A 20375-nucleotide genomic window follows, 5' to 3' on the forward strand; every position below is an offset into this window, starting at 1 on the left:
TGATCAGATATACGTTATCACAGGGGTCACATGAATAGCCCACGGGCCTGTTATGCAAAAAGCTTACAACAAAAAGAACGTTTGTGATTTTCTCTTAATTTTACAAACAATTATACGTGTATTACATTGACATTACATATTACACTTGATTTACAGATTCACTACAGCTGTTCCTTAATTATTGTGAAAAATCATTAACATGATCGGCATCTTCACGTAAACTGGTAGCCCTTGGTATTACTCCGCACCAAAGAAGTTGCTCTCAGTTTCAAAAAGGTTGGTGACCCCTGCTTTAAAATGTCTCTAGGTGTGAATGTGAATGAATGGTGATCTGTATGTTCACACAGTGAGCTGGATAGACTCCATCTCACCTGCAACCAAGTGGACAACACTCCATAAAACGGATGCCTAATCATAACACAGATATAAACAAACAAATCAACTTTTACATTTATTGTTACAATGTACTTTCCAGGTACACCAACACAACACAGCACAGACAGAAGTGTTGATGCTTTGGTTGCATGTTCTTGACTACCTACCATGATAATAAAAGTACAGTAAAATACAGTTGTCAAGATTCACCAAAACAAATCGTACAAATACAGAATATCCAACACCGTCTGGCCATGAGGCGTCCACAAGCAGAGAAGAGCCATCGTCCCTCTGGTCCTTTGTCTTGAAATTGAAAACAAACTAATAGGAAAAAAATTGCCAACCAAAATTCACCACATACAGAAAACATTAGTAAGCTATTAAAGATAAAGTACATAGTGGCTGGATCGAGACCTCGGTGTACTCTAATAAGTTTGAAGTGCTACCAGACGTGCAAGCAGCAGCATTCAGGCTGTTTTGATGCAAGCGTACACAAACATGAAGCGCCACCTTTGTTAACCCCCCATCACGTCAACGTTGTCCAACACCTCACAGTTTGGAGAAGTGTTTCAGGCTCAAACATACAGTCTGCAAAAAAACACATGCTGCTTTCGAACGTCTGACTGTTTGATCCAGGGCGGTTGCTTTTTGGCAGTCATGAAACATTTTCTATATACATTCAGCATTTATTACTAAATTCAGTAGTTCTAAGAGGTTTGTTTGCCAAATGAGCTCATCTTTTATATGTAGGCACATCTTAACACTTTACAGAGCATACCGTATCTGAATAAACACTGGATTGTTCCATCTTGTGCCTTTTTAACACTCATGATCTTTGTCATTGTTCCACGGCATATTGCCATTTGGTTACCCATTATTGTTACATTTAAAAATGAATAGCAATAATCCAAAATTAAAACATTCAATCCTATCAAAGAAGTACACACAATTCTGGTTTGAAGTCAGCTGACTGTGTGTCAGAACATAAACTGTAGTTTCACAAAAAGTCTCATCTCATTTTTTTTTCTTTTGGCAAGTTCAAAGGTATTGGAGGGCAGGAGTGGAAAGGTTTGATTTCTCAGTTTTTGTAAATAATTCATACATGTATTGTTAAGCACACCGTCGTAATTAAGTAAAAATAACCATTGTATATGTATTTACCTTAAAATGGCCAAATTCATTTTCATACAGAAAAACATAATCAACTTGAAGTCTTCCAAGTGTTGCAATTTCAGAACTGCAAAGGCTTGGGTTGGGATCACAATGTGCAAATTTGTATTAAATAACCACAGTAAAACAAAAACAAATATTTGAATGCAAATTTTCAATAATATTCAAAGCAAGATTCAAGGTGAAATAAAATCTATTTGAAAAAAATGCCCAAAGAAAATGTAAATAAGAGAACTGGTCTGTGCAAATTACGCAAAAAAAGTTCATTCTTGAACTTTTTCATGCTATGCTATCACCTAAATGCAAAATGTATTTCAGGGAACGCAATCCCACAACGTAATGTTCACATCAATCGCTTTTGTCGGACAAGCAAAACTTGTCTCTATAATGGGCTAAAAGAAGAGAAACTGGGAGCAAATTTCAAATTGACTGCATTTTCTAAGATAAAGTCAATATTGTTGTTTGACAGCAATATTGTGGGTTAGGGTTAGGTTAGGCTTATAGGGAAACCAAAATGTATTTGGATTGGAAAAGCACATATTATTTTGTTAAGTACAGTACAAGTATTTGTATTTTATTAAAATGCAACTTAGTGCAATTAATTAGTTCCGAAACCTCTCAATAAAGTTTGAACAGCGTCCTACAACCACTATATACACACATCTTATTAGTGAACTGGAATAGAGGAGAAAGACAAAACAAATAAAAGCAAAAACTGGGCCGATGCAGATGGACACATAATGAAGTCCTTGACTGAACATATACATTTGCATTCTTGCAAACCCTTTGTTTAATCTTGCTTGGTGGATAGCGGTTTAGTGTGCAGATGCGCTGAAAATGTGCAAGCAGGTGGAACATCCCTTCAAAAGCACACCTCTCACATTACATCATAGTGTTGTTCAGGATTCTTCATCAGTGGCACTGAGGGAATGCTCCTGCACAATACACGTGCGCACGCACACACACACAAATGACAGAGTGAGTCTACTTCCACATTTGTATTGAATATATCTGGTCATACTAAAGACACGCATTGGCTTTGCTTTGATTACAGGGAAAAATATTAAATATTTCAGCATAGTGTTCATTACTGAAATTGCGAATAATCCTGCACTTGGTTCCTCGAAAGCAGGGGTACGTAATTTCATACCTCAATGGCAATACAATTTTTTTGCCACATTTATCCTTCAATGCACATTGTGCTGCTCAGTCTAGTGTGTGCACCTTGGCCCCCTGGGGGCAGTATAAGTCACATACAGGCCGAGAGGCTCAGCTCATGTTATGACTTTTCAGTACGGCCAAACTGGAAAGCCTAATTGGAAAGTAATGTAATCTATAATAATCTGTAATCTATCCTTTCTGCCATGTGAAATGGTCTGTGTCTCCACTTTCTACGTTATGAGATTTCCACATCACAAACTGTATCATTGTTAAATGACGCTAGACTCACGTTAGCATCCTGCGACAACTACCAGAAGCTTCAAACCATTAGCTGTGTTTACTTCCGCTGTTTCCAGCCGTGTTTTGATGTGGTGTGAAACTTAAATAACTGCATATACCTTTTCTTTTGGCAATGTCTGTGTACCTTTGGGTTCGTTTGTTCCTTAAACAAACAAATAAATAAATAAACAGCGACCCAATCTTTTTGGCCCAGTTTCGATCAGCTACAAAGACGTGATTGGGCCCAATTTTTTGATTACATGATTGGGAACTGGAAATCCCTAAATATTACTGTTGTAATAGTAAGACATACGTGTACACACACACACACAAGTATGCACACACACACACCTACACACTCAACGCAGTGAATTACCTCTTCTTGTTCTTCCTCAGAGTCATCATCACTAACCACAGGTTTGGCTCTAGTGCGCCCCGATCGTCTGCTGCGCCCCTTTCCTCGATCCCCGCCTCGCTCCTTCTTGCCCAGTCGGATCTTGACTTTGACGGAACGTGCTAAACACACACACGAACGAAACAAGGTCTAAATGAGACGCATAGAGCTAGGCGAATGCAGAGAAGAATGAAAAATAGAATATCAATACACACATTCCGATTCAGATCCATCGTCCTGCTCGTCCTCCTCCTCCTCGCTGTCCTCCCCATCACTCTCCTCCTCCTTCTCGATCTTCTGCCTCAGACTGGTGAAGACTGACTGCAGCACGATGGAGTCCTCGTATATCTGCTCACAACCACAGCAGGGAACTTCATCATCATCCTCCTCATCATTTCTAAAGAGGTTCTCCCGCAATTTGCCCTCACCAGGGATCCCTCCAGGTTGAAGGTTTGAGCATTTTGAAAAAGCAGCATAACATCTCTCTCCAGATCGCCAAGACTGCGGTAGCGGTGACCTCGTATCCTCTCCTAGGGGTGCAGAACCATGTCACATTTTTAAAATAAAATCATCTGAAAAAAGTGAATGATGCGCCGTGACATTACTTTGATCTTCCTGAAGTCCACCGGCTTGCGGATCAGCTCGTAGTATTCGGGTAACTCTTTGCGAGATGGCAGCTGGATGAACACCTCACTGAGCTGACGTCCGCTAGTGCTGCAGGAAGTGACATCATCAAGATGAAAAAAGAAATCTCAGACTCCAGGATGTTGGGAGAACAGACATTAGATTAATAGAAAGAGAGGTAGCAAATATAAGTCTATTCATTTGTCACTTGTTATTACTGTTTTTTTTTGTTTTGTTGTTTTTGTTTTATTGCCTACCTTATTGTTTGCTTGATTATGGATTGGAGTCTGCTCAGGGAAATGAACAGAATAAGAATTTTATTGTGTGGTATTACTATGTATTCGGCAATAAAACTCTTGAATTTTGAATCCTCACTAGGTTTGCCTGCGTGCTGATGCACGTAGAGTTTTCAAATCACATCTACATTTGGAGTAAAATTATATGAAACCTCGCACACGAATCATTGACCAACTGAAAAGAACATTTAAATACATCAAATTTGAAAACATCAAAAAATGTTATCATAATTATAGCTATCATGTAATAAAATATATGTACTATATATTTCAAAAAACATTTTATAACTATTCAAAAACATAATAGTAATAATACTTGTGTATTTAATGCAGCGGCTGTGATGGAAAATTAGTATTTAGCCTATATTAGTTTAACATTATGTTATTCACTGACCACCTGGCATTGTTTTAACAAAGACATTTTCACTAAACCAAGCATAAGAAATAGTTGTGTAGGATAAACTGACCCTGACAGGTTAGCGAGTTCAAGACACCCACTTTCACTCTTTATGGTTTTGCCTCCCTTTGGGTTGTAAATTTCTTCCACCCCAAATACTGATAAGCATGTAGAACAAAGAACTGTTTCTTTTGTGTGTTTAGGTCAGGTTTTTATCTTGTAGGCGTTCACTCCCAATGAGTGAATAAGAATCTTCAGTTTTACGTGTCCCTTCACACTCTCTTAGAGAACACCCGACTGTTCTCTCAAGACTCGTGTCTTTGAAGTTTCAAATAAAGGAAACCTAAATACGAGACCATTTGATTTCAAGATTTTTTTTTATCCATTTCCGGCTAAATCCTGAAAATTCCACAACACAGCCAATTTGATTACTGTTTTATCTGGCACAATCGAGTTCCTTTTCCACAGTGCCATGCAACCAGCAAAGATTATTATCTCTGCAAAAAAAGAAAGTTTTAATTTGTGTTTGTATAGAATACGCAAGGGCGGCTCGGTGGCGCAGTGAATAGCATGTCCGCCTCCCGGTTCAAATCCACCTGGCTCCAGCCTTCCTGTGTGGAGTTTGCATGTTCTCCCCGAGCCTGCGTGAGTTCTCTCCGGGCACTCCGGCTTCCTACTCCCCAAAAACATGCATGGCAGGTGAATTGGACATACTAAACTGTCCTTAGGTGTGATTGGGCGCATGATTGGTCATTCATTTCTGTGTGCCCTACAATTAGCTGGCAACCAGTTCAGGGTGTCCCTCGCCTACTGCCCGAAGCCAGCTGAGCACCAGCAAGCCTGCGACCCCTGTGGGGATAAGCTGATATAGAAAATGGATGGATGAATGGATTGATTACGCAAAAGTGATCTTATTGATCTGTTTGTCCAAAACATTTTGGGTTTGCGAGTCATGGGCTATTAGGAATACCTCTAAAATTTTGGCAGAGGTCTGAAATGCTGAATTTTTGATCCAGCTCATGGATTGGATCTCATGAAAAAGCCAATGACTGCATTTAGAACAAAATCAGTAAGATTTTCTACCCGTCTTTGTATCTGATGACGGCATCGATGATCTTCTTCATCTTCTTGGTGAGAGCAGGAGGGTTGGGGGATATCTTCTCCACAGGTGGTCGCCCCCTTTTTCGCTGCCTCTTTGCATCATCATCTTTGTCCCCGCGCCCTCTTCCTCCCGAGGAGGACGAGGACGCAGGGACGTCCAGGTCCCGATCACGCTTCCTCTTGCGGGTGGTCTTCTTGTGCCGCACCTCCTCTTCCACCTCCTCCAAGGTGCCCTCCTCGATGGCCTGCTCGGGAAGGAAAACCGAGAGTGAGTCCTCGCCGTCTTCCCTTAGTTCTCCCTGCCCCTTTTCCTCCAATTACCTTGAGCCACTGCTTCTCGGTCAGCGAATCGCTATAGTCCACTTCCTTGCGCTGGCGAGAGCCTCGCCCGAACATTTTCTCCTCCTCCTCCTCGCAGGTGAGACGCTCCACCTCGGCGTCGTCCTTCATGATCCAGGTAGGCAGCTCGTCCTCCTCCATCAGACGAGGCTTGCGACGCGGATTGCGGGCCTCTTCGCGCCGCCGGTCCAGGTCCATGCGCTGCCAGAGAACCAAACCAAAACTTTTTTTTGATACATCTGTGACTCACATTTCTCTTCAGGTCCCTCTTGCTCAGGATCTATTGCGGTCTTGGGTAAAACTTTGATTTTTTTTTCTTAAATTAAAAGAAAAACCAAGCTATTCACGAGCTAAGAGAAAATGTGATGTTAAAGTACGCATATTGACGCCTTTAATCCCAAAAGCGTATTTAGACGTTTGTACGTATTTGTACGAGTCCAGACATTAAATTCGATGAACTTATTTAGCCTTTTTTTTCCCCACATACACAGGTAAAGGAGGGTCTGAAAAAAGCTGGCACTGAATGAGTTAATAAACGAGCAAAACCTGTTTAAAACCATCCCTGAAATATTTATTGATTTTGTTTTTCCCAAGTAAATATTCTTCCCCAACCATTGTGTGACTTAATAAATGCTATTATACATGGAAGGACAGTGATAATCATTGATTAATTTAGAAGATTTTAGTCAAAAAGTGCATCACAGTCATGCCGCATGTAGTCGACGTGTGACCTCATGCATGCTGTGATCTTAACATCTCTGATCCACTTGTGAAAGATGACTTTGAACCTGTCCTCTCTCATCTATTCTGGCTTTAAACAACAAAGCATAAAGAATAGAATACCATTATTGTCATTGTACAAGGTATACAAGGCAATTACCATGTGTAGGAATGTCAGTTTTATGCCGTGCCTGTTGTTATTGTTAAATGGTTTTCATGATGTTTGCTTTTGTTAGTTATATACTAGAGCGCAGTGGTCCCCAACCCCCACAGACCGGTACCGGTCCGTGGATCAACTGGTACCGGGCCGCGTGGGCTGCACCCGAAATAATGTTTTGGAGATGATTTAGTTCAACAGTTCATACGTTTGTGCTTGACCTTTGTTTTTTTGGCGCTACCTCTGGCTGCTGTTGATATTACATACATTGTGAGAAGGATGATGTGGTTTTTAGAGCAGCCAGCACCCCCCCCCCCCAGTCCGCAATATAAATATACGCTGTAGCGTATACAGAGCTACAAGATGGCGGCTCTGACAGGTGCATGCTTAGCTTTTTCTTAGCAAATTCACAGTTTTGTTGTGCATCTGCTGTACAATGACAATAAAGGCATTCTACAATCCATTAAGAGACTTGGAGACACGGTTTAAAACAGGTTAATGTCTCTACAATCCTATTTTACTTTACGGTGTTTACTTTAATTTACAAGGCGTGGTCATGCTATTTACCACACAGTAACAGTACAGTATATTTGTATATAACAGTAAGTAAGCCGGAGTTATGCAAGTCATGTTGACTTGTGCAACTGAATGGGGAAGCGGTTTAGAGCCGTGACTTGGCTTTCACTATTGACACAGGGATTATCCAAATATTTCTTGGAGCAGTTTCCATGAAAACATTATTTTTGCCATCTAAAATAATGTGAAAAAGCAAACGAACGACAAAACAAAACAAAAACAATAATAACATTTATACAGTACTGCTAATTGATTGTTCTGTTGCCTAGTTTCTTTGTTGTTTCCTTCCCTGGAGGGAAAACAGCTGGTGTTTGTCCTAACACTCACCATAAATTGATCAAACTCCTCCTCACTCCTGGCAATCATCTGGTTGACCGTCTCGTCGTCAGGGACCTCGTCCTCCTCCTGAATACAGCAGACGCACATTGGCAAGCAGAGCATAAGCAAGGAAACCCTCGTCCAAAGACGCCCCAAAACTGCTGTGTTGCTGGTGCACGCACACACATTCATCCGTAGACACACGTCTTGTCCCCAGACCTCGTCTTGCTCCTCGTGTTCCAGGATGGCTTGCAGGAAGGCCCTGCGCTCATGGCTGGACGACTTCTGGTCGAACATGCCTGCCTGGATCACCTTTTGGTCTACGTTCAGTTTGTACTTGGCGGCGGCCAAGATCTTCTCCTCCACGCTGTTGACTGTGCACAGGCGCAGCACGCGCACCTCGTTTTGTTGGCCTATTCTGTGGGCTCTGTCTTGGGCCTGCAGGTCCTGAGGGCGCCGCAAAACAAAGTGATTTGTTTCATCCAAGTTCTACTTGAATATTATGTTCCAATGCACACTATTCTAGACCTGCACCGGCCAAAATATAGCCCAGAAAGTTACAGGGAGAAGGCTCACATTTCAAAACAGCTAAAGCTCCACAGACATCTTACTTCCTGTTCAAGTTAAAGAAGGAGTTAATCTTATTTTACATTACTGACATTTAACTAAGATATACAACATGCTGCTGTAATGGACAAATACCTCTCTTTGTCTTTTTTTTGTTTTCTCTTTTTACTTTCACTAAGAAGTGGTTGATTCATTTTTACACTTGTATGAGTTACAATAGTTAAACCATTGTTCAAAATATTTTCTTTCTATGACGGTGCCAGTTTAACAGAAACATAAACTTTCTATCGTCATTGTAATTAGATGTCTCTTTTTTCTAACACCTAACAAATCAGAAATAATAACAAAAAAGTGACAGAAAAAAAAGAGACAACTGTAGTGAAACCTGGTGCGGGTTCCAATCTGAGTCAAAGATGATGACGGTGTCGGCAGATTGAAGGTTGAGCCCCAGGCCTCCAGCTCTAGTGCTTAGGAGGAATATGAAATATTCAGATTCGGCATCATTGAAAGTCTTCAGTAACATTCCTCTGTCTTCAGCCTTCGTGGTACCTGGCAGGATGACACGTGAACAATGATAAACTAATGACACCATATACCTGATAGATTGACATACAATATAATAAAGAAAAAAAAAAAACAATGTCATTGGCATTGCTATTTATTCTGCTGAGTTCCCATGGGAAGTATCATGAAAATAGAGAAAAAAATGTACCAGAAAATGTACACTTCTTTGCAAATAGTTTATTCAGTTTAGTCTTAAACACTGAAATTATTTGATGTCATTTCTTTAATCTGCACCGTGCCTTCTTGACATAGTTCCTTTGAAAGGGAATTCAACTCCCAGCAAAACAAAGCCAAACAACATATACCAAAGTACAAGTTATTAAAATTTGGATTTACCATCCAGGCGCAGATACTTGAAGCTGCGGTAGGCAAAGTAGTCCTCCATGATGGTCATGAGTGAGGTCATCTGACAGAAGAGCAATACCTTATGGTTTGTTGCTCGCAGCTTGGGCAGGATCCGATCCAACACCTCAAATTTTCCAGAAGCGCGATACAAATCAGGGCTGACGCACACATAAAAAAGAGATTACATTACACCGAGCGCATGTGTTTAAATGGGGTCAGTAATTAGCACTTACCCCTGGACTATTCCGCCAGAGAACCCTAAATGTTCAGAGAAGGATTCCTTCAAAAACAGAGAAGCCATTCATAAATTAGACATGTTTTGGGAATATTGGAGCAGGTCAGACTACCTGGAGATAAGTCAATTGTGCATGGCCACAACATTAAAAATCTACCTAAGCCAAGATTTGAGCACAGGACTAAACTATGAGCAAAACGTAATAAACACTGTTCCACCATGCTGCCCAAATCGTATTATTATAACCATTTTTAAGCATTTCACAAGAAGTTTGTACTTCTTAAGAGACAAACAGCAGTGGCACAAGTGACTGCTCAGCAGTACCATGGCCAGGAGGGCAACTATGAACATGTAAAAAAAAAATAGGATTGTATGTAGGCCCGAATATTCATGGCCCAGGCTATTTGCATTGTATTGTATGAACATTGTTCTGGTAATAAATTCATTTTTATTCTTGTAGTTGTTTCCATGAGGTCTTGTTTTTTTTTTGTGGTCCTAACACTTTTTTGTAAGGTAATTCAAATGGTAATTCAAAGGTAATTCAATGGTACCTCAATCTGTTGGAACATGTATGGATGGTTACAGATCTTCCTCAGCTGCATGATAGTGTTCATCAATGTCTTGGTACCTCCTTTGCCCTGATCATACACATCATAAAACAACATTAAAATACTTTTCACTTTAAGTCACAAGTTGATTGCCAGTCTCAAGATTTAATGAAACCCTAAAACCATGAGTATATACGCTACCTTTTTGTCTTTCTCAGAGCCGTCTGTCAGCAAAACGCCTTTGGCCTGCATGTGTCTATAGAGCACTCGCTGGAGAGATGACATGTCACACTTGATGACGTACTCAACCTGCAAGGATGCACAATGTGCATTGGGGGAGGAATGAGATGAAAACAAGCCCAAATAACAATGAACCGATCCATCAGAAACCAACACCAACAAGATTCAGACCCGAAAGCACACTGGTACATTGATATGGTTCTCTTTGCAAACAAGAACATTCATGCCTTCTCTGGAAGCTGTGCTTCCACTTCTTTCTTCAACCTGCGCAGCAAGAAGGGGCGGAGCACTTTGTGAAGACGACGGATGATCAAGATGGTCTCCTCTTCGTTGAGATCCACCTGCAGGGCGCGATGGACACAGTGAGTTGAGACATACAGATAGGACAGCAAATCATATGTCACTGTCCATCAAATGGTGTCTGCTACACAGGGTACGCCACCCGCTTAAAACAATTAAACTCTCAAAAAGAGGCCTCCATTTTCCCATTTTTCAAAAAGTGTACCTTTTGGAAGGTTTCTATTTTATATGCAGTACACCTTTTACATCATAAACCTGCTGTTTTTACAGAATGGTAAATGGAGGTGTATACAATAAACCTCCATAAAGTGCAATCCACTTACCTTCTCTCCAGTCATCGCAAAAGGGGCATTGAACCACTGCTCGAAAGTGCTGCAGCTCTTAAAGATGGTGGGCAGGAGGAAGTTGAGCAGCGCCCACAGTTCGGGGAGTTTGTTCTGGAGTGGCGTACCGGTCAGCAGCACCCGCCTTGGCGCCAGGTAGTGTGTGTTCAGAACCTGGGTCAGCTTACAATGGTGGTTCTTCATGCGATGGCCCTCATCCACAATCATGTACTTCCAGCGGATCTGGGGCAGGTTAACCAAATAAGTAAAACTGAGAAAAAAAATGTTATTTAAGCGAATCCGTCAAGGTCAATAGCACATTCGGATGATTCTTTGGTCTATCTATCCTCATGAGCTAGGCTGGGTCCTAAAGCCTTGAATGATCTGCATGAAGCCTGGTCTACAGCAACCCAAATTGCCCTTAAGTGAGATTGTGAGTGTAAATGATTGTTCGTCTTGGTGTGCCCTGCGATTGGCTGGCAACCAAGTCAAGTCTACCCCACCTGCTACCAAAAGACTGCTGGGATAAAAAACTGAAAGCCCACCCGTCGAGTGTGGACAAGCAATTCAGAAAATGGCCGTCTGGATGGATAATAATATGACTAACTGTATTTTGTGTGAAAAAAGGGTGCTAGTAAAGCTGACCTTAGCCAGGACTTGCTTGTCCTTGATGATGTACTCATAAGTGGTTAGGAGAACATTAAACTTGCCACTGCGCAACTGAGGGACAAAAGCTCGTCTGGCAGCTGGAGAACCCTAAAAGCACAACAGAAAAACTGTCAGAAATATATATATATATATATATATATATATATATATATATATATATGCACATACACACACAGCCATCGAGTACTGGAGTTCGACCTATGACGTAGAGCGTAACATCGTAAACCTACCTTATAGGATACTTTAACAACAGTGGGTGCCCACTTGTCAAACTCGTACACCCAGTTTGAAAGAGTTCTGGCGGTCAGAAAAAAAAGTTCAGTCCCACATCGACTTGATTTTTACTTCAAACCTCATGCAGAACAAAACAATTAATTAAACTCACGAGAGGGGCACGATAATGAGGTAGGGTCCATTGAGCCGCTTGTGCTCCATGAGGTACGTGATGAGCGCGATGGTCTGGATGGTTTTGCCCAGGCCCATTTCATCAGCCAGAATACCGTTCAGATTGTTGTTGTACAGCGACACCAGCCACTCCAAACCTTTGATCTGATATCAACCGCAAGTATTTCTTATTGTATGGACACAACAAGGTGGCATGATATGACACAACGAAGGTGATCGAACATATTTCACCTGTCAATCAACTTCTGTGAGTTTCTTTTTTGAGCTGCGCTGTGGCTTGACTTTCTCAATAGGTCTAAGCTTGTAAAAACTAGACTTGTAAAAACTAGGCTACACATGTTTACCTGATACTGTTTGAGTTGTCCATTTATTAATAAAGTGGACTGCTTTTCCACCTTCTCAGTGACAGCATGAGCCACAGCGTAGTAAGACTGAAGTCCTCGTGCAAACGCTGCTCCACTGTACTCGTCATCCACATCCTGTTTGGCGTTCCTGCGGGAGCAACGCTTATTGATTTGAATGAAAACAAGACAGTTGAATCGGAATTGCCTGAAAACAATGATCTCTAATTCTTGAGTGAGCAAGCGAAAGAAGAATTCCTATTCGGTGGTCTACTCACTCAATGATGTGTCGCACGTCCACCTCTGACACGTCCTCACTGTCAGGGTCGCTAATCTTCTTCTTTTCTTCTGTTGGCGCGGTTGAAGGCTGGTGATCCTCCTCTTCCTCCTGCCACACAGCAGGTTCCGTTTTTGTTTACAGGGCATTTTCTAAACAATTGGAGGAGGTACAGTAAATAAATGAAAACATTCACCTCCTCCTCCTCTTCATCCTCGCTGTCTTCACTGTCGGAGCGTGGGGCCACCTCATAACTACAAACAAAGTAAATTGTTTTTCACAACACAATCCCCTGCCACCATATTTGTCCCAATGTATTTTTTTTTCCATTATTTATATTACGTGGCTAAATATCGAGTGTGGCTCGGTGGAAGAGTGGTTAGCACATCTGCCTCAAGGTTCAGAGGTCAAATGGATGAAAGCTATACCTGCTCAATAAATTGATCTATTATGATAGAATTTATACCACCCAAAAGAAAGGAACTAATTTATTACTGATAAGTGATAATGTACATCTGTTCAGAGGTTGATCACTGAACAAAAAAAGACAAATGTTGTCTTCCCACCCAGGGTTCATCTCCAGCCATGTCTCCAGCTGCCCCGCCTTAGGAGCGTCCACCCCGGTCAAGATGTTGCCACTGTCCACGTGGATGACCTTCACAGGCAGGTCACTCATCTGACTGGTCTCATCCAGAGGCTGCAGATTCAATTCTAAATAAGTCAGTGAAAAAGAAGCATCTAATTTTGCGTGGTTGTGACTGCTCACCTCTCCATCAGGTCCCAATGCTGGAGTCTGCCCCTCTGGACTCTCCAGCTAAAGAAATTGAGCAGTCGTTTGCAATTTGCAGAATTCCTTTTAAGATTGTGCCCATCTTATGTTATTAGTAACTTTACTCTGCAGCGACATACCTTCTTCTTCTTCTTTTTCTTCTTCTTCTTCTCCTTGAGGGCCTGCGCAGCCTTGTGCGCGCGGACCAGCTCAGTGAGGTTGGCTACGTATTCATCAGTCTGCTGCAGAAGGTAGGCCAGACGCTTGTCCTTCTTCTGGTCGATCAGTTTCCGGTAGCCCTCCTCATCTTCAGCCTGCGTGGAAAGAATTATGCAAGGGGAAGTCTGCTGGTGGGGGTACAAGTGATATCTGGGGGCTGTACGTTACCATGAGTCTCCTCATTCGCTCTTTCTCAATGCGCTCGTTCTCTTTCTTCTGCTCGCGCTCGGTGTTGGCGTGGTAGGTGGCCACAGCTTTGGTCAGCTTTTGAATTTTGCCTGTGATGGAACGATGATACTCCTTGAAGTCTTTGGCATGTTGAAGAATACTGTTGAGGTACTCCTGCCAGGACATGGCGAGCGAGATGGAGGAACGCAAAAGTTAATGAATACGCAAGGCAAGGAAAAGAAAATGCACTCAGCTCTCTGGACAGTTCATTAAGTACACCTGCTGTATCGACAAATTTTATTTTTTATTTTACTCTCTTTAAAATGATTTGTCATTGATTTCTTTGGGATAAATTTCATCCATCTGAAGTACAGTCGTAGTGTAGCGGAACTTGGTGACTTCTCAAGAGTTGAGTCCTTGTATTGGTATTGGTCTGAAAAAAGGTGGTATTGAGTATCGAGCTTTATTCTAAAAAGAAAAAAGTGAAAATGTGAATTTTACACAACCAGAGCACTGCTTACTGAAAATTTAATCTCATATGACTTTATTAAGAAAATATGCCTTTTATCCCTCTAATACTGTATTACTATTCCCTCCACATGGTCATGGGTGGTTTTCCTTTTTTGGGTATTTTCGTAGATTAGCAGGGATGGCATCTGTGTTGTTGTGGGAGGAAATTTAACTGACTAGTTGGAGCAGCTCTCGTTATTCCCTTCAATTCAGCGCAATGTGAGATGCAAATTTTAAATGGCAGGCAGATGCTTGCGAAGTACATTTAAAGGGAACCAAAAAAAAATGTCCACTTGTGAATAATGTGAAGTTGGCTGCTGTGTACATTTGGAATTATTGGTTTATTAAATAATCGCTATGACATACGTGTGGACCAAACAAAAAGGAAAATCTATCGAAAATTGCGATACAAGGCTCAAAATCGGTAGTAGTATTAGTATTGCTAGTATTGCTATTTTGCTGAAGCTAGCAATTTGATTGATCTCAGAGAGCATACAGTAAATTCTAATAGATCAAACAGTGTACATTTATTTTGGGACCTTAACTTGAAAGCAATGTTTTTTTTCAGGATTTCGCCAGCAATTGGTAAATGTTCACCTACCTGATGCTTTTGCCTTCGCTTACGCTCTTGTTCGATCTTCTGCTGTTTCTCCAGTTTCTCCGTGATGCGAGCCTCTCTCAGGCTTTGGCGTTTGCTACGTTTGTAAGCCTTGGCATCCAGGGCTGTTTCAAGAGCAGTGTCGCGACGCATGCACACCACTACCTCTTGTCGTAGCTGACGACCAAAAACAACAACGAAAATCCCTTTCAGGTGCTGAAAAGTTTTGTTTTCCGCCTGCTGTGGCGCTCACCTGTCTCTGGAAGTTGAGCAGTCGTAGCGCTTTGAGTTCAATAGTAGCTTTGGTACGTAAATCCCCAGCCAGAGAGCCTGGCAGGTTCTCCAGCTCTGCAATACGATGTGTGATGCGAGCCTGCAACCTGCGACACACAATCAAGTTATCAAGACTCGTTCTGTTCAAAAACCCGTTCCATACCTCGTTGTTGGCACCTGTATTCCCTTTCCTGCAGGATCTCCACGGGGTCCAGTCCGCAGGGCTTCTGGATGGGAGTGATGCGGCTCTGCTTGCTGTGGTAAGGCATCATGGGAGGGGGCTGCGCCGGCTGGCCGGGTGACTGCGTCTGCGGTGGCATGACGGGGGAGGCCGCGGGGGGCACCGAGGGAGGTGCGGGAGACGGTCGTCCCGTGGGCTGAGGGGGGATCAGCTTTTGGGGGGCGTTGGATGGCGCTGCTGCATTCACCATCGGGCCTGAGGAGAAGACAGCGAGGGGACAAGGAGGGTTATGACCGTTTAACGTCATCAAAAAATCTTCCAGTTAAGTGTTTAGTGTACATTACTGAATTCTCCTTCGCATGTGGTGTTCAATGCCCCCCTCCCCCTAAACCTTGTGTTCCTTTCCTTTGGTTGCAGTTTCCATTTCCTGGGAGGGAATTCTTTAAACCTGCTGCTGTGATGCTTCTCGTTGATTACATGGAGTTTTTTTTCTGCATTGCTACCTTGTCTAATACTTTGTTAAATACCTTTTGTCATTTTCTCTGCTGCTACTTTGTTCAAGTAAGTACCCTCTATGTTCTTCTGTTGCTACTAGGTTGTATTTTCGAGTAACCAGTCTGTTTTCCATTGCTACTTTATGTTGCCTTGGCCTTCTTTGTTATTAAACATTTTAGTTTGTTACTTTGTGTGTCCAATTTGTGTTTGAGTCCGATTATTATGACACCCAGTTACCGTTATCACAATGCATAAGAGAAGCTCTGACACAAATGGATAGTCATTCTACATTTTTATATATATATATATATATATATATATATATATATATATATATATATATATATATATATATATATATATATATATATATATATATATATATTTCTTTACTAAGTTGAGGTGAGCCCAATTACTGGGAAAGTTTTACCAAACTATTTCACTTGCTTTAGTTTGTTTACATTACACATCACTTTATGACGCAACACAGTATTATTCAATTTTCTTGACCAAGCTTTATTTTGTTTTGTTCTGGTTATTTTGATTATGTAAGGCGATGCCAACGTATTTCAACCATTTATGAACATCATCACTCCATGATACAAAACTGCATGGGGTACTAAACCTGGTAGGCATTTTCAGAGATAAAATGGCAATATTCGATCTAATTAATTCGATTTTCAAATGGAAATGACATCGCATGAGCTCTACATTCAGGTAACAGCTCAGCTTGAGTCCAAAAAACAAAAGGTGTCGTGATTGGCCTTGAGCAGATGGAAGCCACAAACCTTCAGGCCACGACTTGGGTGGTGCATTGTGGTTTTGACCTTGCATTCCTACTGCTGAACCCGATGGACCTGGTGGAGGCATATTGGGGCCCATCATTCCTAGAGTGGAAAATATGTGTTTCGAGTTAAATATATTTTTACTTTCTGGAGTAAACACGTGTAGCTTCAAGAACACCCGGGAAAGGTTCAACATTCAGTCCTCACCGTGAGCACGACTGTAGCCTGAACTCATTGGTCCTGGTGGCCCAGCTCCTGCAGTCAAGCTCGCCATGGGCTGCTGCATGCCGGGCATGGGCCTTTTCCCTTGCACGGCCATCTGGAGGTGGTCTGGCAGGGGCTGACCTCGGGCCAGCATCTTATAGGCCATGATCTGAGCTCTGAGTTGGTGCAGCTGGCTCTGGTTGAAAGGAGTGGGGCCCCCAGGTCCAGAAAGGCCACCGGATTCAAGGCCTGACACGAGGGTGGGGACAGTGGAACTTAGGCTAGGTCCGGGGCTGGGTCCTGGTCCTGAACCGCTGAGTGGTCCTTGGCGGCTGCCGGGCCCCAGTGAGTGCTGGTCGCCACTGGGGCCTTCTAAGGGTGTGGAGGAGGAGCCGGGACCAATTGAAGAGGAAGATGAGGAGGAGGACGGTAGTAAGGGCCCAGATGGAGGACCGTTGGAAGGGACTGGACTCGAATGATCGGAACCACCTAAAGGAGAATGATAACCTGGAAGACACCAGGGAGTCAGGTCATGAAAACAGACTTCAAATGGGACATGTAAGGGAAAATTATAGGGAAACAGCTAGCAAGTATTATTGGTATTCAGATCCTATTTTAAAAAATGTAATTGATTATCAAGTATTTGGATAAATCCATCCATCCATTGTTTATCGCCACTTATCTTCAGTAAGGTCGCTGGCTTGCTGGTGCCTATCCCAGCGGCCTATGGACAGTGGATACCCTAAACTGGTTGCCAGCCAAGGGCAGGGCACACAGGGATAAATAACCATTCATGTGCCCAATCACACCTAAGGACAATTTAGGGTGTCCAATAAACCTTCTATGCATGTTTTTGAAGTGTGGGAGGAGGCTGGAGTGCCCAGAGACAACAGACGCTGGCTCAGGGAGAACATGCAAACTCCACACAGGAAGCCTGGAGCGAGCTGGAATTGAATTCGGGACTCTGACCGGTGAGGTGGATGTGCAAACCACTCTTCCAATGTGCCGCTATTCAGATACATATAGAAAATGTATATATATTTTTTCTACCTTGAGGAAAATTATTTAAATTCATTATTAACATTTGAGCATGTGGGGTGGTGAAATTAAAAGACAAAGTGGGTATTTATCAATGTGGAAAATGTTTCTGACCAAGCCTTTATTTTACATAGTAACTGCTCCCGGAACAAGCTTCTCCTTAAGTGACTGGGCAGAGAAACAACATTAGAAATCCAGGAGCCTGCTGAGAGAGAAGCTCTATTATGTCATTGGGGAGTCTCTAGTACATATTTCAATTGGTAAAGTGGTTCCCTATCGGTAAGACCAAGTTCACACAATTGCTCATCAATCATCGTCCCACTTACAAGACTCCCCATTTCTTGCGCAACGTTGGAGAAAGTTACTTAAGAATGGAATGTTTGATTTGCCAACCTTGTGAGTGTTGGTCCAAGGGACTGGGTGGGGGACCCATACCGGTATGTCCGCCCGACCTCACCGTCAGTCCTTTCATTTGACTGAAGCGACTCTCCTCGCTCATGCTCTTGTCATGCATGCCTTCCATGGGCTGGAAAGAGAACGTAACATACTGTTGGAGACCCTTTCAAAGCATTTCTAAGTGATTCAAGTCAAGATGAAATGACCTTGTACACAGGTACCAAGTATTTTGACTATCCTTACTTTGTGCAGGGGGTGCATGCTGTCCTGGCTGTAGCCAGATGGACCCGGCTGAGAAAGTCCAGAGGAAGGAGGACCGGGACTGGGTCCCATCATGCTGTGAGCGGAGCCTGGGGAAGGGCCCGGGCTGGGGCCCAGCATTGCCCCAGGGGAGGGACCCGGACCGGGGGATGGACCCGGTCGGGGGTTGCCGCCCATGGGGGGATCTGGGGTGGACATGGCGGTGGCCTACTGCAGCAGGGATCTGGAAGGAAAGCGACACTATGAAGGTAACAGATAAAACCCCATATTAAAAAAAAACAATTCATACATCAACACTTGTGTGTCACAGTTATTAGCAACCTGATGTTAGTACTTTGTACAGCCCCCTTTGCAAACAAAACACCAGTCTGCGATATATATTGTTTCACAAGATGTGAAAACACAGAGATCTTTGACTTTTCCCCTTAGCACATTCTCTCAAAATCAGTGTTTTTCATTCTTTTTTATTTTCTGTGTAGTACCCTGTGACACATTTTTTTTCTCCCAAGCCCTGAACCAGAGCAAAGCATTTTTGTTAGGGGAAAAAAGAAAGTGATCGCTCATGAACTATTTGGAAATTAAAAGAAAATAAATATATATATAAATAAATATTTTTCCACTCAGAAATGATCATCAACATGTGTCCAGTGGGATCATCGTAAAGATTTTTAAATGACAACGAAAGAAACATTTTACAAAATTTAGCATGGATGCTACCTTTTAAATATATTTTATAATCTCACATACCCCCTTACAATGCCTCCATCTACCCCAAAGGGTACCCTAGGTCCTCTATTTACTCTCCTCTTTAGTTCCTCCACAGCTTTTCAATGGGGTTGAGGTCTGGGGAATGAGATGGCCTTGGTAGGACCTTGATTCTCTGTCTGGTGCCCCATTTCTACAATTTCCAGGAGCTATGAGAGCATCTGCAAATACAATTTTAATTCATTTGAAGGCTTTGAACAAATCGTAAGCAGAGGTGCCAGTAATCTTGAAGGGATAATTGCTATAACGTTTGTCATATTTGTATGCATTTAATCGGAACAATAAAATATGAAGTGGCTCATGATGGAAAAAAAAAAAAAGACATGAAGCTGCTTCGAGAGGGTCCACTGTACATTCTGTCCTCAAGCCTTCATGACCCGCTGCGCCAAATCATCATCCTTGGTGGGCATTCGCAGTTGCGGCTGCACCGTCCATCCACAATTGCACTTAAAAGTGAAAGTGAATTAAACACGCGCTGAACATGGATTGCTTCCAAACAGCCTGCAAGGCCGCGTTGGATATTAGACAAAAAAGAAAGGGGGGGGGGCAATGGCGGACTGTGCAAATACCTGCACGAACAACTGCTAAACCGTGATGGATTTCTGCGTGGAATTTGGGGAGGATGACATTTGACGCATCGCATCAAGGTGACACGCAGCAAACGGATCCACTCACCGTGTTCGCAGTCAAGCGATGATGATTTTGTTTTACCGATGTGGCTCGAGCGCCCCCCCAGCCACAGAGCGACTCCGCTTCCACCGCCTCCTCCTTGCTCCGGTACCACCGCCGCAGCTCCTATGACCGAATGTCTAGTCACCGCTGCAATAAAGTGCGCATGCGCGTAGTCTGCTCGCACGCACGAGGAATACTGCTCAGGTGGATTTTGGTACCGACATACGTCAAAAACGACATAAATGGACTAACTTGTGCAGCGGCGCTATTAGGTGTCTTCGCGTAACAAAAAGAGCTCACGCTCAGTTTCCGCCGTGCTT

At 42.7% G+C, this 20375-nt stretch overlaps 1 protein-coding gene across 2 annotated transcripts; it reads right to left on the minus strand.

Annotated features, from left to right (window-relative positions):
• Positions 1 to 438: 438 nt before the first annotated feature.
• On the minus strand, positions 439 to 20207 carry smarca4b (SWI/SNF related BAF chromatin remodeling complex subunit ATPase 4b). 2 transcript variants are annotated; one of them, XM_088419038.1, is made up of 35 exons: positions 20059 to 20207; positions 19366 to 19544; positions 18601 to 18841; positions 18355 to 18487; positions 16927 to 17430; positions 16723 to 16821; positions 15436 to 15694; positions 15239 to 15365; positions 14989 to 15162; positions 13878 to 14051; positions 13631 to 13804; positions 13488 to 13535; positions 13288 to 13418; positions 12918 to 12975; positions 12723 to 12832; positions 12448 to 12595; positions 12084 to 12247; positions 11929 to 11995; positions 11675 to 11785; positions 11030 to 11272; positions 10634 to 10747; positions 10368 to 10475; positions 10170 to 10256; positions 9617 to 9663; positions 9375 to 9541; positions 8860 to 9023; positions 8094 to 8354; positions 7917 to 7994; positions 6119 to 6337; positions 5780 to 6045; positions 3985 to 4093; positions 3808 to 3909; positions 3595 to 3727; positions 3362 to 3501; positions 439 to 2480 (listed from the first exon to the last, which is right to left on the minus strand). In XM_088419038.1, exons 3-35 carry the CDS (start codon positions 18814 to 18816, stop codon positions 2445 to 2447), a joined length of 4971 nt encoding a protein of 1656 aa, XP_088275164.1. In that variant the 5' UTR covers positions 18817 to 18841; positions 19366 to 19544; positions 20059 to 20207; the 3' UTR covers positions 439 to 2444. The 2 variants fall into 2 exon arrangements, with proteins under 2 accessions (XP_088275164.1, XP_088275163.1); XM_088419037.1 differs by having other exon boundaries at positions 5780 to 6042; positions 7917 to 8354.
• Between the last annotated feature and the right edge of the window lie 168 nt (positions 20208 to 20375).

Source organism: Hippichthys cyanospilos, chromosome 7 (genome assembly GCF_059441005.1).
Source record: "Hippichthys cyanospilos isolate Australia breed blue-spotted pipefish chromosome 7, RoL_Hcya_1.0, whole genome shotgun sequence".
NCBI classification, from domain to species: domain Eukaryota; kingdom Metazoa; phylum Chordata; class Actinopteri; order Syngnathiformes; family Syngnathidae; genus Hippichthys; species Hippichthys cyanospilos.

Excerpts from the sequence above, each read along its gene's own strand:
- smarca4b (XM_088419037.1), bottom strand. The coding sequence starts at position 18,816 with ATGTCCACCCCAGATCCCCCCATGGGCGGCAACCCCCGACCGGGTCCA. Across the intron at positions 13,419-13,487 it reads CATTGGGACCTGATGGAGAG|CCTCTGGATGAGACCAGTCA; the intron begins GTGAGCAGTCAC and ends TTGAATCTGCAG. Across the intron at positions 11,996-12,083 it reads CTCATTATCGTGCCCCTCTC|AACTCTTTCAAACTGGGTGT; the intron begins GTGAGTTTAATT and ends TCTGACCGCCAG.